This window comes from Anomaloglossus baeobatrachus, chromosome 6, assembly GCF_048569485.1.
Source record: "Anomaloglossus baeobatrachus isolate aAnoBae1 chromosome 6, aAnoBae1.hap1, whole genome shotgun sequence".
NCBI lineage: Eukaryota > Metazoa > Chordata > Amphibia > Anura > Aromobatidae > Anomaloglossus > Anomaloglossus baeobatrachus.
The window spans coordinates 398,326,462-398,344,834 of NC_134358.1; the positions used below are offsets into that span (position 1 = coordinate 398,326,462).

Sequence of the window (18,373 nt, forward strand, 5' to 3'; positions counted from 1 at the left end):
ATCTTTTGTTTTTGTCCAGTTCATTATACGGTAAACTGAAGAGAATCATTTAAAATTACAATTTGTCATGCAAACAAAAAGCCCTCACACATCTCTTTTCATGGAAAATTAAAAGTCATGGAAGAACAGAAACAAAAAATGCAAGAATGGCAGTCGCAATCTGATGATTTTTGTAAAAAACATTTTTTTATCAATAATGATGATATGTCTCTAGTACAAACTTAAAGGACCCAACTTTTTAGGAAAAGTCTGGTCTTAACGTCAAGGTCTAGTTTGTGTTATACCTGCATAATTACAACTCTCCACTGTCCTACTCACTGTGAAAGTGTGAGATTGCGCATGAAAGGGTGCGTGACCACGATCAGGGTTCACAGCATTTTGGACTCAGCATATTTCAGCTTAGAAATTTTTAGAAATCCCATGCCCACTGTGCGTGTACGGCCCACAGCGTAAACTGACCTGCAGTGTGGCTTTCTGAGCCACAAGCATGTCAGTTCTTTGCTGCAGAGTCGCAAGCGTTCTCCGTAGGCTGAACAGAAGAGAGAGAGACTTCAACTGCGTGAGCCCAGATCGTGGGTGCGAACAGCTGCAGTCTCCCGCGGAGGAGACTCACGGCCCCGCAGACCAGGAACTGCTGCATCCAGGACGCATCGGATCCTGATCGTGTGCACATACCCTTAATGTGAACTCTTGTGCTTTAAGTTAAATCAGTGCTGTGGCATATTTTACTAAGCGGTAGTCAAAAGGTAACAGTGCTAATGATGTTATCACTGACTTAGTATAGAACACTAGATCTCACGTTACCATGCGAAATCTCGTGTTATCTCAGTAAGAGAGACCAGAAAGGGTTTTTTTTTACTAGGAATTAAAATTCTTTGCTATCTACAAAAATCATCAGTTTGTGGCTGCCCATTGTCTTTGTAATAAAAGAGCAGCCACAAACTGGTGATAGTAACAGGATCTCTTTAAAGGAAACGTGATACATGCTGTCCAACAAATTATGTTTGACTCTACAATGATGTGGCGCGTCACAGAAAAACATACTTTAAAAGCCGACATAGATCAAGCCTTAGAAGAGACTAGCTTGAGAGACAGGTCCCTGTCATCTTCTTTCCCTGGACCCACCATGCACGCAGGGACAGATATGTCATGCCAGAGGAATTGGAAGGGAGATTCCACCTGGGACCCCTCTGTCCAACCAGTCTCCCATGTGGGCAGCTTTTAAAGAGTTTTTCTCTGGAACGCCACAGAATCTTACATACCTGGCTGAAATCATGCGGCCAACGTGTAATACAGTTAGGTCCAGAAATATTTGGACAGTGACACAATTTTCGCGAGTTGGTCTCTGCATGCCACCACATTGGATTTAAAATGAAACCTCTACAACAGAATTCAAGTGCAGATTGTAACGTTTAATTAGAAGGTTTGAACAAAAATATCTGATAGAAATTGTAGGAATTGTACACATTTCTTTACAAACACTCCACATTTTAGGTCAAAAATAATTGGACAAATAAACCAAACCCAAACAAAATATTTTTATTTTCAATATTTTGTTGCGAATCCTTTGGAGGCAATCACTGCCTTAAGTCTGGAACCCATGGACATCACCAAACGCTGGGTCTCCTCCTTCTTAATGCTTTGCCAGGCCTTTAGAGCCGCAGCCTTCAGGTCTTGCTTGTTTGTGGGTCTTTCCGTCTTAAGTCTGGATTTGAGCAAGTGAAATGCATGCTCAATTGGGTTAAGATCTGGTGATTGACTTGGCCATTGCAGAATGTTCCACTTTTTAGCACACATGAACTCCTGGGTAGCTTTGGCTGTATGCTTGGGGTCATTGTCCATCTGTACTATGAAGCGCCGTCCGATCAACTTTGCGGCATTTGGCTGAATCTGGGCTGAAAGTATATCCCGGTACACTTCAGAATTCATCCGGCTACTCTTGTCTGCTGTTATGTCATCAATAAACACAAGTGACCCAGTGCCATTGAAAGCCATGCATGCCCATGCCATCACGTTGCCTCCACCATGTTTTACAGAGGATGTGGTGTGCCTTGGATCATGTGCCGTTCCCTTTCTTCTCCAAACTTTTTTCTTCCCATCATTCTAGTACAGGTTGATCTTTGCCTCATCTGTCCATAGAATACTTTTCCAGAACTGAGCTGGCTTCATGAGGTTTTTTTCAGCAAATTTAACTCTGGCCTGTCTATTTTTGGAATTGATGAATGGTTTGCATCTAGATGTGAACCCTTTGTATTTACTTTCATGGAGTCTTCTCTTTACTGTTGACTTAGAGACAGATACACCTACTTCACTGAGAGTGTTCTGGACTTCAGTTGATGTTGTGAACGGGTTCTTCTTCACCAAAGAAAGTATGCGGCGATCATCCACCACTGTTGTCATCCGTGGACGCCCAGGCCTTTTTGAGTTCCCAAGCTCACCAGTCAATTCCTTTTTTCTCAGAATGTACCCGACTGTTGATTTTGCTACTCCAAGCATGTCTGCTATCTCTCTGATGGATTTTTTCTTTTTTTTCAGCCTCAGGATGTTCTGCTTCACCTCAATTGAGAGTTCCTTAGACCGCATGTTGTCTGGTCACAGCAACAGCTTCCAAATGCAAAACCACACACCTGTAATCAACCCCAGACCTTTTAACTACTTCATTGATTACAGGTTAACGAGGGAGACGCCTTCAGAGTTAATTGCAGCCCTTAGAGTCCCTTGTCCAATTACTTTTGGTCCCTTGAAAAAGAGGAGGCTATGCATTACAGAGCTATGATTCCTAAACCCTTTCTCCGATTTGGATGTGAAAACTCTCATATTGCAGCTGGGAGTGTGCACTTTCAGCCCATATTATATATATATAATTGTATTTCTGAACATGTCTTTGTAAACAGCTAAAATAACAAAACTTGTGTCACTGTCCAAATATTTCTGGCCCTGACTGTATACAGTACGTTGCTCATTCATAGGGCAGCATGTATGAGTTGTCAGGTTCCCTTTAAGACTATGTGCTCATAGGAGCTCGCACCTGTGGATATATCTGCAGGTACAGTACAGACCACAAGTTTCAACACACCTTCTCATTCAAAGAGCTTTCTTTATTTTCATGACTGAAAATTGTAGATTCACATTGAGGGCATCAAAACTATGAATTAACACATGTGGAATGAAATACTTAACAAAAAAGTGTGAAACAACTGAAAATATGTCTTATATTCTAGGTTCTTCAAAGTAGCCACCTTTTGCTTTGATTACTGCTTTGCACACTCTTGGCATTCTCTTGATGAGCTTCAAGAGGTAGTCACCAGAAATGGTCTTCCAACAGTCTTGAAGGAGTTCCCAGAGATGCTTAGCACTTGTTGGTCCTTTTGCCTTCACTCTGCGGTCCAGCTCACCCCAAACCATCTCGATTGGGTTCAGGTCTGGTGACTGTGGAGGCCAGGTCATCTGGCGTAGCAACCCATCACTCTCCTTCTTAGTCAAATAGCCCTTACACAGCCTGCAGGTGTGTTTGGGGTCATTGTCCTGTTGAAAAATAAATGATGGTCCAACTAAACGCAAATCGGATGGAATAGCATGCTGCTGCAAGATGCTGCGGTAGCCATACTGGTTCAGTATGCCTTCAATTTTGAATAAATCCCCAAAAGTGTCACCAGAAAAGCACCCCCACCCCATCACACATCCTCCTCCATCCTTCACGGTGGGAACCAGGCATGTAGAATCCACCCGTTCACCTTTTCTGCGTCACACAAAGACATGGTGGTTGGATCCAAAGATCTCAAATTTGGACTCATCAGACCAAAGCACAGATTTCCACCGGTCTAATGTCCATTCCTTGTGTTCTTTAGCCCAAACAAGTCTCTTCTGCTTGTTGCCTGTCCTTAGCAGTGGTTTCCTAGCAGCTATTTTACCATGAAGACCTGCTGCACAAAGTCTCCTCTTAACAGTTGTTCTAGAGATGTGTCTGCTGCTAGAACTCTGTGTGGCATTGACCTGGTCTCTAATGTGAGCTGCTGTTAACCTGCGATTTCTGAGGCTGGTGACTCTTGGTCTTCGTTTCCTGTGGCGGTCCTCATGTGAGCCAGTTTCTTTGTAGCGTTTGATGGTTTTTGCCACTGCATTTGGGGACACTTTTAAAGTTTACCCAATTTTTCGTCTGACTGACCTTCATTTCTTAAAGTAATGATGGCCACTCATTTTTCTTTACTTAGCTGCTTTTTTCTTGCCATAATACAAATTCTAACAGTGTATTCAGTGGGACTATCAGCTGTGTATCTACCAGACTTCTGCACAACACAACTGATGGTCCCAACCCCATTTATAAGGCAAGAAATCCCACTTATTAAACCTGACAGGGCACACCTGTGAAGTGAAAACCATTTCCAGTGACTACCTCTTGAAGCTCATCAAGAGAATGCCAAGAGTGTGCAAAGCAGTAATCAAAGCAAAAGGTGGCTACTTTGAAGAACCTAGAATATAAGACATATTTTTGGTCTGTACTGTTCGTCCGCAGGTTTCCCGCAGCAGCTCCCCGGAATTCCAGTGAAATAGCTGCGAAAAACCTGCGGACATTCATGCGACTTACCTGCGGAAGTCCTGTCCTCTATCTCCATAGTGGAGGGCCGGGATTTCCGCAGGTAATTCCGCAGGAATAATTGACATGCAGTTATGTGCGGCTGTGGGACATCCGCAGCATATTTCGCAGCCGCACATACTGCAGCATGGACACAGACACTCCCCATGTTCCATAGGATAACATGGGGAGTGTCTTTACTTGCTAAAACCCGCGGATTTATCTTGAAAATCCAGATAAATCCGCAGGTTTTCCGCGGCAAAATCCGCAGGTGCGAGTGTCGCGGGCGGAGGAGCCGCGCTCGCTACACTCGGGTTCGGGGCTGCTGCTGCTCGGTGGCTCGAGCGGTGGGCCGGACCCGGGGACTCGCGCAGTGCTCCTCGCCCACAAGTGAAAAGGGGGTGGTTTGTTTGGGGAGATATTCCGTGATGCCACTCACGGGTCGTGGTGATAATGGGTACCACTGCTGCTGGTGACGGGGATCCCGGGAGCGATGGCAGGGAGCAGCTAGGATGTTGGTTCCCCCTCCGTGGGTTGGGGTTGGTGATCCCGGGGCCCAGTGGTGATATGGGGAGGCAGGGTAGCTGGGGTGCCCGGTTGCGGAGGCAGCGCGGCGCGGTGCCGGATGGCACTGTTGTACTCACTCAGGCACAAATTCACAGAGTCTCTGGTAAACCAAACGACTGGATGGACGGGTCCCACAGCCGGCTGCAGTGTCTTTGCTCTCCCCGGACAGATTGATGGTGGCTGTCTTTCCCTGCACCGTTGTGTATGTATTGACTCCGATGGTCTCCCAACAGTAGTCCGCTCCCTGGCGTGTATGTACCGAAGGAGCCCGTTTTGCCCGCAGGCGCTGGCCCTTGGATCTCTAGCCTATGACGGTGGCTTGTTATCCTCACTGTGTGGACTGTTGCCTTCTGTCGGGTGTTGGGTGTTAGGGAACCCCTGGGATTCCGGTCACTCTCGGATTTGACCGTTGTCGGCGGCTCCTAGCCTAGTCGGGGTCCGATGGCCCTGCCTTTGTGCTTGGTACAAATCTGCTCCCCGGCTCGATACCGGCGGGCCACCGCCCGTCCCCAGTCCTACAGTTCCGCTGACTTGCACCACCTCCTGCAGACGGCCACCACCGTCTGCCGACCTTGCTGACAGTGCCTGGGCTCCTTCCCAGACACTAGCAGTTTCTCCACTCCAAACTGAACTCCTCACTCCACTTCCACTGAACTCCCAACTCTCACTACTACTGTCTGCTATTTCCCAACTCCAGGCCTGTGAACTCCTCGGTGGGTGGGGCCAACCGCCTGGCTCCGCCCCACCTGGTGTGGACATCAGACCCTGGAGGGAGGCAACAAGGTTTTTGTTTGACTGATGTAGACTATCCATGGGAGGGGGTGTGTGAGATGTTAGTCTGTGACTACCTGGCTAGTCCAGGGTGTCACACGAGCTCCCGTGCGCACATTGCTTAAGTGTGAATTTCTGCTTTTTTTATTTCCAAGGACACTAGTTTAAGGCATCCGATGCAAGAGCATCAGATGTGATATGCTAATGACCCCCAGCTCAGGCTCTGATGCGAGCGTGAGCCGAGTGTCATGTGACTGTGACCCAATGTTGCAATCGGGTCACAGCTGCGAAGCTGAGGGCGGGCGCTGCGGAGGAGAGGGATGGGTTAATCCTCCCATCTCCTCCATTGTCAGCCTGTGCGTATATCGCACTGCACTGGGATAACATCCGAGTGCAGTCCGATGTATCTCTCGCACCCATTCACTTGAATGGGTGCGAGGGATACGGCTCTAGCAGAAAATCGCAGCATGTTGTGACTTCTCTCGCATCTAGATTCTGTATATGAGAAAAGTTGACCAACTGCTCTCCCTCATTGACTAACATTGGTCAGAGTGTAATGCGAGATTTTCTCTCATTGCACTCGTCCATTTTTCATGCTCATGTGAGTGTGCCCTTACAGTAAGGTCTCCAGCTTCTTCTCTCTGGGCGCTGCCCTGGAATGACAGGTATCTCCCCATGCTCGCATACCTGGCTGAAATCATGCAGCTAGCACCTTATATATGTTTCTCATAGATCGGACAGCATGAATCAACTGTCAGGTTCCCTTAAATGTGTGATTTACTGTTTATTTCCATATCCCCTGAGTTAGATTTAGTGAGTTACCGCAGTACTGTCATGGAACAGTACAGAATTTTTAACAGTAGGCGAATAAATGTAGCAATTTACAGACAATCCTTGTCCTGTTGCTCTTTTTAGTAGTGGCAGATTGCATTTAATAGAGCACATTAAATTTTTAAGCCGCTTCAATAACTCGATTAATATAGATATTTACCTTTTGTGAATTTTATTTTGAGTACTTGATGTTGATGACATTTATATTTCTCATGGGTTGGAAACCAAATTTTTATGTTTAATGAGCTGGTTTTACTGAAATGAAGGCACAATGAGTTCTTGAGTAATAGTTCAGGGCAATTTTAGAATAATGGAAACAATGAAAAGAAGATATTTAAATTTCTTCACTATGCTGAAAATTCATGCTGGGTACTTATTTGCTTTTTCTTGTGCTCGCAATGTAAATATGCTGTGTAAAAGGAGCAGCCGCTCCAGACAGGCGAGAGGGGTGAGACCACTCCCGATTTAACACTGTGTGAACACACCTTGTACTTAAAATGAGCACTGTCAGTCAAGCTAAGGGGAGTAAAGAGGATGCTGAAGGGGCAGAACAGTTCACTCAGGACATCTTTAGCATATGTATGTGTGTGTACATTATAGGAATATTTTTAATAAAGGCTAAATCCACTGTATGACTGTATAAGTGATTTAATTTGAGTTTTGGGGGGCGCCAGTGTCTCTTTAAGTAAAGTTAATATGTACAAAATGGACTGTACCCAAGAAATCTTAATGAACACCGTTTAGTCTTTCTCTGCGTCTTTGTACAGAAAATGTAGAGACTCGCTTCATTGCCCATGGATTGGTGCAAAGCTAATGTGGTGCCCATATTCCAAAAAAGGCTCTAGGTTTTCCATAGGATATTTTAAGACAAGTAAGTTTAACATACTTTGTGGGATACATATTAGAGATGAGCGTATAGTGAAATATTCGGGTTCGAATTATTAGAGCCAAATCATTTCTATTATTCGTGTATTTGTCACAAATAATTAACTCGATGAAGTTATTCGGAAACTCAAATAATTTTCAGGAGGACCTTGGAATTCGGTCTGGGAGGGCTGTAAAAATTCTCCAATGGATAGGAAAGTTTTGAAACTGAATGGTAACAGCATGAGGAAGATGCCTGGATTCATTTCTGACTCACATTTGGTTTTTGGAAATTATATTGTCAAAGTATCACAGGGATTAAAGCAGGACAGTTAGACGTACCGAGATTCCCCACACTTGCCAAACTACTTTCAGGTCTGCTTATTACATCTCATACATACATATTCACTGCTTCCCCTGCCCAACCTCTCTGCTGCATCTGGGAATTTCTGCAGTCAGACTGCCAGCGTCTCTGATTGTCTGCCCTCACAGTAGCTGTCTGGGTCCCCTAATGAAGTGTAAAAATAAATAATTAAATGAAAAAAGTTGCAGGGTCCCTCATCTATAGATACCCAGCACAGATAAAGCATACAGCTACAGTCTGCAGCCCCCAGCCATGCGCATTATCTTGACCGTGTATCAAAATATAAGGGACCACATGCGGCTTTTATAAGAATCATTTAACTAAATATTTTTTTATAAAAAGCATTTGGTTTTACCTTGGAGCCCCTGCTGAGACACATTCGGCTAAACCCTAATATCAGAGGTCTTGAGATCGGCAACACGACTCACAAATTAGCGGCCTATGCAGACGATTTATTATTCTTCATTACCGACCCACTTCTTTCTCTTCCCTGTGTAATGTCAGGACTTAAAAGATAGTCCTTGGTGTCCAATTTTAAGATTAACTTGACTAAAGCCCGCTTTACACGCTTCAATATATCTCACAATCCGTCGTTGGGGTCAAGTTGTAAGTGATGCACATCCGGCATCGTTTGTGAGGTATCTGCATGTGACACCTACGTGCGATCAGGATTGAACGCAAAACCGTTGATCGCGAACACATCGTATCTTTGTCTAGAATTGAACGTTTTGTTGCACGAACCTAGTCAATTGAAACGTGTGACATCCCTCATACGATTTTGATGTCTGAGGCTATGTGCGCAGGTGTGCGCTCTGCACTGCAGCTTAAAAAAGGTCCGCTTCAGAGCGCAGCTGAAAAGCTGCGTTCTGAAGCACATCACAATGTCTGTCATTCACTAATCTCTGTCAGTCAGTCACTATCTCTGTCCCTCTCTCTCTGTCCATGTCAGTCTATCCCTCTTACCCCCTCTCTCATACTTACCGATCCCCGATCACCGGCGCGGTGCTGCACGGCATTCACACTGCTCCGGCTGCTTTTACTATTTTGAAAAAGCTGGCCGCTCATTAAACAATCTCGTATTCCCTGCTTTCCCCGCCCACCGGCGCCTATGATTGGTTGCAGTGAGACACACCCCCACGCTGAGTGACAGGTGTCTCACTGCACCCAATCACAGCAGCGGTTCTGGGAGGGAGTAAGAGATGTGATCAGGCTGCGCAGACCTTGAGCTTGGAGCTGTTCTTGCTCCAACTCCCTAAGTCCTCTGTCCGTTCTTACAAAAAATCTCTGCTGAGCTTTCTGGTGATGGCGGCCAGGGCATGTATCCCTCCGGGAAGGAGATTCTCTGCCCCCCTCCCCCCCGAGGTTGTCTACATGGGCAGGTAGAGTGAACCATCTGATGTACATGGAGGACCTGACGGTGTTTCTCCATGACAGATACCAAGACTTTTACAAAACATGGTATTATTGAATCGAGTTTAAATATTCCAATGATTATGGTACATGGATACCCCCCAATTGAGGGTGAGTACCCAAGGCCTCTTGGGCTGATACCGGTCCTGTCTCTTGTGGATCCTTGCTTAATGTTCCCCCTTGTGTGTTCCTTCTTTTTCCCCATTCTCCCAACTCCTGTGTCTCCCTTCTCCTACCCTTTGCCTGCTTCTGTTCTGCCAGGTCTTCATCTCCCTCTTTTTCTACTCTTCTGTTTGATCTGGCATCGCCTTGTTACACTGAAAATTTGATTAACATGGAAAGACCATGGTGTCGTTATTTCCGTATGTTGTTGTTCTGCAGATGTAAATTAGGACTTTTTCGGCCAAAACATGCATTTTGTCAAATTGGACTGTCTCCATGTTTGCTGTTAGATAAAGAATTAAAAAAAAAAAAGTCTGCTGTCCCCCCAATTTTGATACCCAGCTATGATAAAGCTGGGGGCTGGTATTCTCACGCTGGGGAGGCCCATAGTTATTGGGCCCACCCTAGCCTAAAAATATCAGCCCAAAGCTGTCCAGAATTGTTGCATCCATTTGTTTTAAGTTCCCTAAGCTTCTTCAACTTATTTACTTATTATATTTGAATCAATTAGTAACATTAATTCTATTTTTGAAGATGACAAGTAGTTATGTACAATAGTGCAACCTGTATTTTTAAGTTACAAGCTGACTTGGACAAATTTAGTAATTATGCATCTACCTGGCAGATGAGAATCATTTGTGTATTAACTCCTTCCTGACATTGGACGTAACTGTATGTCCTATTTTGCAGTGCGTTCCTGCAAATGGATGCACTGATATATCCTGGTGGTCGTGCAGGCACAGGAGCTGTGCACGCTTGATTGCTGCCGAGAGTGCAGCTTAAGTGATAGCACGCAACGCCCCTGGCTGTTTATCTCCCTAAATGCTGCAATTAATAGGGATTGCAGTATTTCGGAGGCTGGAAGAGATCGGAGAGCGGCCTCTTCTACCCGATTAGGGCCCTCAAGATGTGATCACGGGGTCCCTATCGTTGCTATGGCAACCCGAACTCAAATGACGACCTCCAGATTACCTGGCTACGGTGGTTTGTTAGACCATGCCAAGAGCATGTTCTAAGTAGCGTTCTGTCAGTGTCAAACTGGCAAGTGTAATGCATTGCCATGCTTGTGCAATACATTATACAATCAATTAGACAAATAAAAGTAAATGTCCCATAGGGCGGCTAAGTAAAAAAAAGTTAAAAAAAATTTAAAAGATATTTTTTTAAAAATCCTGAATAAATAAATAAAAAACAAGAAACACGTATATTTATGTAAAAACAAAAATAAACAAAAAAAAGTACAAATATTTGGTATCGCAGCTTCTGACATGACCTGATCTATAAATCTGTCATACTAGCTAACCCCTTCAGTGAACACCTTAAAAAAAAATAAAGTTGTAAAAACTAGGCTTTTTCATCAGATGACCGGAAAAAAGTATAAAATGCAATCAAAACGTAAAATATAAATAAATAAATATGATATCCTGTACCTGAAAAGTTAATCTCGTCCCTCAAAAAAAAGCAGCAATAGAGCTCCACCAGCTGAAAAATAAAAATCTATTGTTCTGAGAATATAGTGATGCAAAATCATTTTTTTTCTATAAAATAGTTTTTATTGTGTGAAGGAGGCAAAGCATAAAAAACAACATGAATGTGATATCACTGTAGTCGTACTGACCCAAGGAATAAGGCCATGTTACCACTTTTGCCAAACAGGGACAACATAAAAAACAAAAAATTATTTCTGAATTACTGTTTTTTGTTCATTCTGCCTCGCAAAACTCAGAATCAAAAAATGTTTTGTACCAGAAAATGGTAGCAATAAAAATGTCAACTCATCCCACAAAACACAAGCCCTCACATGACTGTCGGCAGAAAAATAAAAAAAAGAATAGCTTTCAAAACATGGTGATTCAAAAACTTTTTTAAAGTGTTTTAGTGTGTGATAGTAGCCAATCATACCCCAACCCCAAAAAAACCTGGTATTGCTGTAATCTCACCCACTCCAAAGTGAATGGCATAAAAAATAAATAATATTAATTCTTGAACGGCTGTTGATTTGTTAATTCTGTCTCCTAAAGATCACAGTAAGCCTCGGCTCACACTAATTCTGAGCTCTACACTGAGCACTTACAGTGAGGTTTATGTATAAATCTCTGAAATAAGTAATTCAGATGGACTCAGATGGGCACTACAATGTACAGGCACTACAATGGCAGATTTGTACTTTTCACTCTGCAGTATCCATTGCTGCTTGTTTCTGGAAAACACCCATGGACATGGAGTCAAAATTATCACTACACCTGTGGATAAATTCACCGATGAGTGTCATTTCCAAAATAGGGACACTTGAGCGGTATTCTGTTCTTCTGGCACTTAGGGGCTCTGTATATGGAATCCGCAAAGTATTCTATGAATATCTGTGCTCCAAGGGTCAAACAGTGCTCCTTCCCTCCCTTGCAAGTCTCGCCATGTGGCTAAGCAGTACTGTATAGACACATATCAGGAATTGCCACACTCCGCAGTTTTGGTGCCATTTTTACCCATTTTGCCTTGTGAAAATGTAAAATCTGGGGCTAAAACTACATTTTTCAGGTAAAAATATAGTTATTTTTTCTTCACCGCCCAATGTTATAAAATTCTGTGTCACACCTGTGGTGTCAATATGCTCACTGCACCCCTAGTTGAATTCATTGAGAGGTGTATTTTGTAAAATGAGGTCATTTAGGGCGGAGTTCCACTTGGCTCGCGTGAGTCTCGCATCACATCACCCGGAACAGTCTGATGCTTTCCGGACACGAGCATGCAGCTATATAGAAATACATGCAGCTGGCCCATTCCTGTCAGGAGAGTGTGCGGCCGCGCTGCGTGATACCGATGCGAGACTCGCGGGAGTCATACACAAGTGGAACTCCGGCTTATGGTGAGTTCTGCTGTTCTGGCACCTGCAGCTGTGCTGCAATATGGTGCTCCTTCCCTTCTGAGCTTTGCACTGGGCCTCAAAAGTAGTTTTTGACTACATATGGGGTATTGGCATACTCAGGAGAAATTGTGTAACAGATTCTACCATTTGATTTCTCCTATTCCTCTTTTGAAAATTAAAAACTTGGCGCTAAAGCAACATTGCATTGGAAAAAATGGGAAATGTTCATTTAGTCATCCTAATGTTATACAATTCTGTGAATGATCTGAGGATGAAAAAGATCACTATATCCCTATATAAATTCCTCACGAGGTGTAGTGTCTATAATCGGGGCACTTTTGGGTGTTTCTTTTCTTTTATCATGCCAGGGTCTCTTCAAATGTAACATGGCATCTACATTCCAGCTAAATTGTCACTCCAAAATTCAAATAGCACTCCTTCCCTTCTGAATCGTGCCAAGCTACCAAAAAGATAGGTTTTCACCATATATGGGGTATATGAAATTGCACAACAAATTGTATAGTTCATTTTCTCCTGTTTTTATGGCTCAACTTTGAAAAATTATGTGAAACACCTGTGTGTTCAAGGTGCTCACCACAACTCTAAAAAAATTCCTTGAAGGGTCAAGTTTTCAAAGTTGTGCTGATGTCAAATAGACATGTGGGAAATGTTATTTATTAACCATTTTATGTGACAGAACTCATAGTTTAAGGGCATCACAATTAAGAGTTTGAAAAGGGCAAAGTTTTAAATATTTTCACCAAAATTCTTATATTTTTACAAATAAATGTAAAAAAAGCTCACCTAAATTTGCCACTAACATGAAGTATAATGTATCACAAAAAAGTGTCAGAATCAGTGGGATCTGTTGAAGTGTTCCAGAGTTATTACCACATAATGTGACATGGTCAGAATTGTAGAATTTGGCCTTGTCAGAAAGGCGAAAACAGGCTTTGGCATTAAGGGGTTAATGTAAATTTATGCATCTTGGTAATGATGATCTGCAGGCATCATATGTTCTTTTTTTGTATTTTTTTAACATCTTTTGGTTTGGATTAATGGTTTGTAGGAACATAGATGTTGTGTAAAGGCTGCTTTACACCAGACAATCTATCGTGCGATAGATCGTCGGGGTCACGGTTTTTGTGACTGCACATCCGGCATCGCTGGCGATGCCGGCCTGTGTGACACCTCCTAGCGACACAGTATCGCTCACAATTCGTGAGTCGTGTACTGGTCGCTAGGTTCCATAATATCATTTAATTTAGTTGTTCATCGTTTCCGTGGTAGCACACGCCGCTCCGTGTGACACCCCGGGAACGATGAACAGCAGCTCACCTGCGTCACGCGGCCGCCGCCGGCTATGTGAAGGAAGGAGGTGGGCGGGATGTTTACGTCCCGCTCATCTCCGCCCCTCCGCTTCCATTGGACGGCGGCCGTGTGACATCGCTGTGACGCCGAACGTCCCTCCCACTCCAGGAAGTGGACGTTCGCCGCCCACAGCGTGGTCGCACGAGAGGTAAGTACGTGTGATGGGGGTTACCGACTTTGTGCGACACGGGCAGCGATTTGCCCGTGACGCAAAAAGGACGGGGACGGGTACGATCGATTGTGAAATTGCACAATCGGTCGTACCGTGTAAAGCAGCCTTAAGTGTAGATAGTTCCGCCAGGGTCTTCTCCGCCGTTATTTTGATTGTATCAAACCATAGGGTTGTTGGTTTTCCTCTTCACCTTGTTCCTTCTATTCTTCTGTGCATTATGTCCTTCTCCAGTGATTGCTCTCTTCGTATGATGTGTAAAAATAGGCAAGTCATAGCTTGGTGATTTTCTCTTCGAGTGACATCTCTGGCTTGATTTGTTCCAAAATTGATTTGTTTATTTTTCTCGCCATTCATATTATTGATAACATTATTTTCAAACACCACATTTCAAAGGCATCAATTCTTCTTCTGCCTTGTTTATTTATCATCCAGGTTTGTATCCGTATATTACCACAGAACAGACCAAGCTATGTATGAGCCGAATCTAGGGAAGTAAAACTAGGAGAGTCACTTGTAGAGAAGGATCACACTGTGGTTGAAGATTTCAAAATAATAACATGCAATGTCAATCAGTGTTTTCTAAACCTAGTAAGATGTTGTCATGTATTGAAAGAAACATGAACTTGATGGACAGAAACATAGCGTTACCAATCTACAAGGCATTAGTATGGATTCATTCAGTTCTGGCACAAGTTCATAGAAAAGATGCCTTGGAGTTGTAAAAAGTAGGAAAAAAAGGTAATTAGCATGGAGGATCTTAGTTATGAGGAAAGAATAAAAAATGTCAATGTTTTAGGTCTTCAAAACACAGGCATCTGGGGAGGAACACTATTAACCCACAGAATGATATAAATGGCTCATACAAAAAATATGGTCAAATCCTATTGCATTTAAAACCCTCTCAAAAGGTCAAAAAAGGCTCAGTCTCCAGAGGAGGCAACAAGGCTTCATTACTACAAGAACTATCAATCTTCTAAATAGCCAAACTCAGGAGCTGGTCACTATGGAAACTGTCAATGGATTATAAAAGACATTTAATTTCTTAGAAGAAAATAACATAATACTAATATGAATATAGGATTCTTATTCTGACTGTTGATCCAGTCTGATCGATATACATGATCAGGAGGCAGATTAGCTCAGGCATTATGTTTTGCCTTCTTTTGCCTTCCTCTAGATCAGTCGGAGAGGTAAATGTTAAAATGCTTACCCATACGCCTTCCCTTCATTCATATACTCACACTCATTTCTCAGTTGAACTTGAAGGATATGTCTTCTTTTCACCGTCTAGCCATGAATCTATGTAACTAGTAATGGGTATCTGCCTCCTCACTGCCAGATACCTAGTCGTATATACATTCCAATTATTAATTCTTGCTTTAAGCACAGTGCTAACCTCCTTTTAATCAGATAAGTCCCATGGTACAGATGACTTGTTAGGGCTACCCTGCTTAGATGTACAATGCAGGACATTAAGTTGTTGGGCAGGTTGCCATTCTAGCACGTTTCAGATCAGATTACTTATTTTTTCAACTTAAAGGGAACCTGTCAGGTCCAATATGCACCCAGAACCACGAGCAGTTCTGGATGTGTGTCGCCCAGGGAATGGGGTATTCGGTCCCGGGCAGTGTATCACTGGGGAATGTCACTTTGGTGGCCGTTGCCCGGTCCCGTGTCCTTGGTGCTTTTTAATGGGGAGTATTTACAGAGGAGATTAAAGTAATTTGTGTGACGCCACCTGCGGGTTGTGGTTAGTATGGGGAAACCGCCGCTCCTGAAGTGGTTACTCCCAGGGCTGGTGGTAATGGCAGTTGTGGTGGTAGGCCCTCCACAGGTAGGACTGAGCCTGGGAGATGCATGGAACAATAAGGGAGACCACACCGTGGTAATTAACAGTCTCTACTCACTCCGGACCTTTGGACGGCTGGTTCAGGTCCCTGTATTGCCAGTGTCAGTTGATGACTTGGTTGCTCTGTCCCCGCCACTCTGTGTGGTTGTGTCCCCGTAGCTTGGAGCATTTGGGGCCCAACTGTGCTTTTGTGGTGGCAGTCTCCTTCTCCATATGGTGGGCAGTGTGTACCCTGTAGGTCTGGTCTGTGTCCGAACCCTGATCCTTGATTTATTGTTGGTGCCCCCAGATTTGTGGGTCAGTGAGGTCCGTGAAGGTCCCCTCACTGTGCAGGTATTTGCCAGGCCATCTGAAACTGTCTCCTGACCTAGGGCCCTGTGCGCCATACGTGCTCTGGTCCCAGCGGTACTCAGGTGTACCCGCCCTGGCGACCACTCTCTTGTGCCCCCGGGCCACCGTTACACGACACAGCTCTAGGCACGTCTTTCCACTTTCACTCCCTACTCAGACTGTCTGCTGTCCCCTCTCACCAGGCTATCTAGTTCCCTGGTCAGGCTCCGCCCTCTAGGTGGTGCTTCCCCTTGTCTGACTAACCAGTGCCCCCTGGTGTGGAGTGGTAACTAGGATTTTGGTGTGTCTTGGTCTTGCTGGCACTGGTGTTCCAGGTCCTGTGGGTAGGCCCTGCATCTTTGTGAGGATGCATTTCCTAGTAGTGCCCTGAGTGGCTATGGGGTGCTACTGATGCATATTGCTAATCCCTGCCTAACCGTCCCTGTATACACTAGCACAGATAAAGGGATCTTTAGTAAAAATATTTCTAAAGATTTTTTATCGTATGCTAATGAGCGACGGAACTAGTCCCCTGGGCGTTAGTTCCCTGGCTAGTCTGCCCCCTTAGCATGTTAGTACGCCCAGGTGGGCATGCTAACATGCTAATGCATATGCAGCATCACAGGATGATCTCACTCATCTCTCTGCCACCATCGTGTTCGACATTGGATTTCGGCTCAGTGCGCATGACCCCAGAGTTTCGGTCATGCGCACTATGAAGCCGAGTGTACACGTCCTGGCTTCAAACTGAAGTACTCCGGGGTCAGGTGCACTGAGCCGAAATCCCCCATCGGAAGCGATGGCGGCAGAGAGGTGAGTGAGATCATCCTATGACGCTGCACATTAATTAGCATGTTAGCACATCCACAGGGATGTACTAACATGCTAATAGGGACAACTGGCCGGGGAACTAACGCCCAGGGGACTAGTACCCTTGCTCATTAGCATACGGTAAAAGATCGTTAGAAAAACGTTTTGTAAAGATCTCTTTATTTATGCTAGTGTATACAAGGACGGTTAGGCAGGGATTAGCAATATACACCCAGAACTGCTCGTGGTTCTGGGTGCATATTGCACCTGACAGGTTCCCTTTAAAAATGAATTAGCATCAGGGTAGATTCTATCCCGGTTGACATCCGTACGGCTAATTTTCAGGTCAACATGGGTTTAGACACTGATATTCACACTTATATTTAATCCAGTTGAGAACCCAGAGAATGTACCAATTCTAGATCTGTATTCCCATACAGATGTGGAAGTATGATAACAGGAAAAATAGGACATCTGTCTAGGTAGTGGGTCGGCTTTAATTGCAAATTTTCATACAGTGTGAGTAATGCGGCTTTACATTAGCGCACTAAAGTGTAGATTTTTTAGTGATTATTTACATATTACTATTAAACACTTATTTGATTCTCTTCTTAGCTGAGAAAAGGGCCTCCGGTCCCACCGCTACCTAAACTCACTCCGTCAAAAGAACTACCACAAGAAACTATCATTAGCTTCTTTGAAGACAATTTTGTCCCTGAGATCAATGTAACAACCCCTTCACAGGTAGGTGAAGTGCTGCCTAAATATCTTGTTCTTTGGAGAACTGTGAATATGTCAATACATTATCTGTATAAGTTGATAATATTCTGAATTCTCTGGAATAGTTATAGTAGCATTTTAGAGCTATCGATGTGCCTGTTTTTAAAGTGACATTTATTTGAGAATATGGTGACAGATTGCTTTTACCTATTTCTGCTGCGTATTGTACCTATTGTTGGAATTCCAAAGAGCTTAACAATGGCCTGAGACTGTGTCCTACTAATGAGCTTTTCCTCTCAGATTATTGCAGCAGCGCACGCAGCCAGTTTGTAGAGCAGATGGTTAAGTGGATACCTGAGATTAATCTTCATTATTTTGTTTCTTAAAGAATGAAATGGCAGAGGAAAAGAAAGTTGAATCTTTACTAGATTTGGACTTTGATCCATTCAAACCTGAATCTGCATCAGCCGGAATAACACAGTCACATTCACCGATGTCCCAGGTATGAGCCACGATATTATTAGTTATATTCACAAGTATATCTATCTATCTATCTATCTATCTAACCAAGTATTTACAGTATATGCAGTATATTATCTATCTATCTATCTATCTATCTATCTATCTATCTATCTATCTATCTATCGTAAGAGGCATTTACAGTATATGCAGTATGTTATCCTATCTATCTATTCTGTCTATCTATCTATCTATCT

The 18,373-nt window shown here is 43.7% G+C and overlaps 1 protein-coding gene across 6 annotated transcripts in view; it reads left to right on the top strand.

Annotated features, from left to right (window-relative positions):
• Positions 1-18,373, top strand: part of AMPH (amphiphysin) — a 360,005-nt gene that overhangs the window by 248,184 nt on the left and 93,448 nt on the right. For all 6 annotated transcript variants that reach the window (XM_075315119.1, XM_075315120.1, XM_075315115.1 and 3 more), the window contains exons 11-12: positions 17,553-17,681; positions 18,046-18,159. In XM_075315119.1, coding sequence (XP_075171234.1) covers positions 17,553-17,681; positions 18,046-18,159 — 243 coding nt within the window. The remainder of the gene's footprint in view (positions 1-17,552; positions 17,682-18,045; positions 18,160-18,373) is intronic.